General features: G+C 52.4%; 1 protein-coding gene across 1 annotated transcript; it reads right to left on the reverse strand.

Annotated features, from left to right (window-relative positions):
• Positions 1-375: 375 nt before the first annotated feature.
• Positions 376-4,974, reverse strand: SYNGR1 (synaptogyrin 1; the record flags this gene model as incomplete). Its single annotated transcript, XM_010021481.1, has 3 exons — positions 376-740; positions 3,132-3,297; positions 4,737-4,974. Coding segments are annotated over 3 exons (606 nt in total), but the record flags the coding sequence as incomplete, so codon positions are not given.
• Positions 4,975-5,197: the final 223 nt, after the last annotated feature.

Here is a 5,197-nt window from a genome sequence, read left to right on the forward strand (position 1 = left end):
CCTCCACCCTCACACTCCTGCATACTGACTCCAACACCATACCTCTCCCTGAGCCACCAAGCCCTGCGGCCCAATTCGGATGCTCCCACATCTACTCCAGCCTTTAGCAACATCATATTTTCTAGGAAGGTCCCTCTCACTCCTTCCCTTCTGCCTCCAACACCCTCTCCCTTGCCCTGCTGGTGTCACAGTCCCTCTTCTGCCCATCAGCCAGACTCTGCCCTCCACAGTGAGGCAGGTGGGAGAGGAGGGAAGGGGGAAGTTCCTGTCACAATGTGGTGGCAGATTTTGGAAGAATTTGGTTCTGGCAGGTAGTTTTGGGGGGATGGAGAAGGAAGAGGTGATGGGGAAACCTTTTTTCTTTTTTTTTCTTCCTTTTTTAAAAACAATAAATAAAAACAGATGACCCAGAAGGCTGGAGCATAGCTGAGAGCCACCTCTTGTGCCACTATGCACGTGTCTGGTTTGTGCCTTGGCTTTCTGCCGGCAGTGGGAAAGGGGGCAGAAGGGAAGAGGAAGGGAAAGGGGCATTGGTGGCTCAGTAGTTCTGCGTCTGGTACCCCTGTGTCTCGGTGTCGAAAGCATCTGCTGGAGGGGGCTGCTGGTACGTCCCCACCGCATCTGTAGCATCCTCCTCATTCGTGTACGGAGCATAAGGCATGCCGGAGTCCTGGCTTGGGTCCATGTAGTCCTGGGAGAAGAGGGCCGAATCGGCACCCAGTCGGAAATGCCTGGCCCACCTTTAAGGGAGGAGGTGGGGGGAAGAGATGAGAAGCAGAGAGGGGAGGGGAAAAGGAGAAGGGGAACATACCGAGAAAGAGAAACAAACAAAAGTGGGGTTAGTAGTGGTTACGGGTTAGTGAAGAAAGGCCCACGGGGCAGCCTGCCAGTGAAACACCCCTGAGAGCAAGGAAGTTCAGATACCCTGTAGAAAGCACGAGCCACTGGGAGAGAGGGGGACAGGCAGGGATGGCTGCAAGCCCAGCTGCCTGCCTGCAGTCTGCCAGGGCTCCCTGCTGTCTCTTGGGTGTGCTGGGCACCTCCTGCCCAGCGGTGGGCTTTCACCCACATGGCACAGGTCGCAGAGGCTCAGTTGGCATGTGGTTATCCCATCCAGCCCCTCCTGCCCCTGGGAAGACAATGTGCTTCAGCAACACAGCAGAACACTCGCCTGCCGGGCTGCATGCATGCAGCCAGAGGCCAGGAAGGAGAGCAGGATTTGACCCGGAGTAGAGAGGTAGTGGTCATCCTCTATAACACCCTCACCAGCCAACATCCACAGGGTGCAGCACAGACCTTGGGAAGGAGCAGCAGGAGGCACGGTGGCTGCTTCCCAGACCAGGGGACAGTTAGCAAGCATACTGCTGCCTCCTATCCCAGGCACTGCAGGCACCATTTGGTGGACTGAGGGAGCCCAGGCATGGTTCTGCATCGCACACCCCAGCATGCATGGCTTCTTGTCCCAGAGCATCCCCGATAGAGGTGAGCAGTCTAGCAGGTGATGGGGGGAGAGGTTTTTGAGGATTAAAGGCTCAGAGGAAATGGAGGATAAAGTGGTTGGGGCAGAGGGCATCTCCTGAAGTATTAGGTTTGAGCAGTCATCATAAGAAAGGCACAGCAGTGTTATGCAGCATTAGTTAGGTTACAGGTACGGGAGAGAAGGGAGCAGAGGAGGAGGAGAAGAAGAAATTGCCAGTTCCAACTCCCTGGAGGGAGATCCATGCTCAGTGGACAACCTCACTCCAGTTCAATGGCCCATGTCATCCCGACCTTGTGCCCTACAGTGACCACACACCCATGGTCAGGGTATTGGAACTGTCTCTGCTCAGTAACCTCCTCCAGCTGCATCCCTCCATCCCTTCCCCTAAATTCCCCATCAGCGAGGGGTGCTAAGGCAGCAAGGATGGGGAGTTAGGGAACAGGGTATTGTACTCTTCCTGAAAAGTAATGTCTCTGAGTCTCCGGAAAGCCAGAAATGTGAGGGAGCCCTGTGAGGAGAGAGAGGGTGTGGGAAGGATAATCAGTAAGGAGGAGCAAACCAGGGTGTTTGATTGAAATAAAATCCCCAAGGATCTGGGGGAAGAGGATGCCTATTTAGTCACTTGCAAGCCCACACATCAGGGAGAACCACTGGAAGTACTGACATCTCCAAAAGGGTCCTGAGAGACTCCTTGCAAAAGCCTTGCTCCTTGTCACACTTTCTGCTGGAGCCTGCAAGAGGCTTTCAGCAGCACTTGAGTGCAGAGCACAGCTCATGGGACATACGCACATGCTGCTGTCCTTGCCTCTGCTGGTGTCACCTTGGTGAGGCTGCTGACCGCACAACCCTTTGCAGCCCCCCTTCCTCTGACAGCTTCGTGGTCTTACAGCACCCTTCCTAACCTGGCCTCTGCACAATGTTAAGGCCTGTAGGAAAAGGAGAAGATAAAGGCACAAGGACTTATGCATAGAGATTGGCCTAAAATATTTCTCTGCTTGGCACTGTGCTGTGACTTGGGACAAAAATCACGCAGGTTTGGTGCTTTCAGAGATGGGAGGAAATTGTGGGGGTATTTATATCACACACCATTTTTCCAGGGAACTGGCGATACAGAACTGCTGGGGAAAGTGCAGACAACATCATCACCTTCCTAAGCGGTGATCCAGTAAGGTGGTGCTGCAGTGTGAGTGCAGATGGAGAGCCCAGAGGGACGCCCACTGCAGCCTCTTGTGGCCACTGATGACATTTCACGTGATGGGAGCAAAGCAGGGAGGGAAACGGGTGCAACCACCGGCCTGGAACTCCCTTCTCTGCTTAGTGTCTGAGAGGTGAAAATGCTGGTAAGTCCTCCGATGCACAGGGAAAATGATGCTTGGGGTGCTCGCTTGCTCAGGGTCATATTAAAGATTTGTCAAGTACGTTCCTTACTGGGATATGGGTCCCTCTTTCCCATTGTGCTTATTAATGCTCTAGCACCTTCTTTCATGTAAGCTTTGAGTCTTTGTTTCCCAAGTTTACCTCCTAGCCACCTTCTCCCCCTTCTTTTCCTTCTTAGAAGCCATTTGAACTGAGATCTCAGAGGTAATCACTCTTAGCCAGTCGCCTTCCATTCCCAATGAGCTAAACCAGTGTGAAGTACACTTGATCCAGCATCATGGTTGCTGTACTCACCCAGGTGAAGATGGAGAAGAACGAGAATGTGATGGCTGCTCGGGCTGCGTCCCCTCCCTCATTCATTGGGTTGTCCTCTTCTTTTGACGCTTGCCACTGGTTGGTCAGAAAGCAGAAGCCAACGAACCAGAGGAATGCCCAAAAGGCTGGGTTGGATGACCACCAGCATGTCAAAGGGGAAAAGGAGAGAGATCAAGAAGGTATATGTGAACAGAACATAAACAACATCATGTGTCTCTGGAAACTTCAACTCCATGAGACCCACCACTGTGTTGTAGACAGGGCTAAACTCTGCCCGTGCAGCCTGTCTAAGCCCAAGTGAGCTGGCAGCTGAGCCGATGGCTAAATTGTCAAGGTGACGATAGGTGTCTGCAGAATGTACCTCAGGAGAGTTTATTTGCTTGTGTTTGGATTGATCACAGGACTTGCATGTGGCCTTGGGAGGGAGCCTGAAGGGCTTCCAGTACAGAAGCAATCACCTGGGCTCTCTGAAACAGCAACTGCTTCACATCCCTGTGCTGCAAGGACGAGCAAAGAGCAATTCCTTCAAGGGAGCTGCAGAAGAGTGGGAAGCAGCCAGCCTTGCAGTTGCACAGAGACCAGCTTTTGCTCAGGAAGCACAGGCTGGGGGACTCACCCTGAGGAAAGGTGCGGAAGGATCATTAACATGCTGCACCCCTGGGAAAGGAGTGAAGATGGGGAGGAGTGGGACTCACACTCTTTGCCAGGCACAGACAGATACCTGGCAGTAAGGGAAATGGACATTCCTAAGTGGCAGCAAAACAGGGCTCAGTCCTTCCCCTCCTTTTGTTAGCAGTACACAGGACTGCTTGGAAAGGGGTTAACCATGAACAAAATTGCAAGCTAGAAGTCCTAAAAAAGTTCAGGTACTGCACCCAATCTTGCCCTCACTCCACTCCTGGCCCCTTTGAAAAACTGGGAGGGGAACACGCTAATGTGGAGAAATTTGCCTGCACAGCTGCAGAAAGCCAGGAGAGTGACTCAGGATCACAGCATGAGAACAAAGCACCTTCTTGTGATGCTGCTGACTGGTGTTACACATGCACGTACGCAAGCGCCATCACTCTGTCTGTCACTTCAACATGCTATTGGGGATGGAGAGATCTGACTATAAGGTAGAATAAGCCTCAGGGCTGTATGTGGTTCTGCACAGCTATTCACATGGGGAATGCCACATAACCTTGGAGGACTGGTTCATTCAGTCTGCAAGAAACCTTCAACATTTTTTTATGTTAAAATATATAGGGTTCAATCACCTGGAGCTGGAAAAGAAGGAAGTACCATCTCCAGAGGCATTAACACTTGGCTTTAGCAAGCACAAGCATGCAGGGAGGCAAGACCTGCTGATCCTAAAGGGTTCTCTGAGCTACACAAGAGTGAGGAATCAGCCAGATCGGCTGAAAAGAGAAAGGGAAAGAAAAGGAGAAAGAAAGCCTCTTGAGAGATCCAGGAACTCAAAGACCTCCCTGCTAGCAGGGACCAATGCTTCAAGGTGGCAGAAGCTCCCTCCTCTCCTTGCCGGTGGAGGAGAGGGGCACTGTGACCAACTGGCCAAGAAACTCACCCGAGACTCCGATGTCCGAGAGCACTGCCTTCTTGCGGTCCTTGACGCTGCTGATCTGCGGGAAGTAGGCATCCAGAGCCAGGTAAAGAAGGCAGCTGAGGAAGGCGAGGACACCCACCGTAATGCCATAGTTGCAGGCATTGCGGTTGCGGTTGAAAATGCAGTGCTCTTGTGTCTCGTCCACGCGGTTCACGTACCCTTCATTGACAATGGAGCCAAACACCACAATGGAGAACACCTGGTGGGGAGGGAGGCAGGAGATACGTCAGGGCAAGCCACATCACTCTGCACCAGGACAAATCAGCAGAGGTCCGCAGGGGACAGACACCCTTCACAGGCACCTCTCTGCTCTGCTGAGCTCATATCCTGCTGCCTTGCCTGGGCTGTGGCCGTGAGGAATTTACTGGGGAGATGGTCTCATTTTATTTCTGAGGATTAACTTAAAATAGGACGCTTTTAGA

The sequence above is a fragment of the Nestor notabilis genome, unplaced genomic scaffold (genome assembly GCF_000696875.1).
Source record: "Nestor notabilis isolate BGI_N333 unplaced genomic scaffold, ASM69687v1 scaffold19679, whole genome shotgun sequence".
Classification (NCBI taxonomy): Eukaryota; Metazoa; Chordata; class Aves; order Psittaciformes; family Psittacidae; genus Nestor; species Nestor notabilis.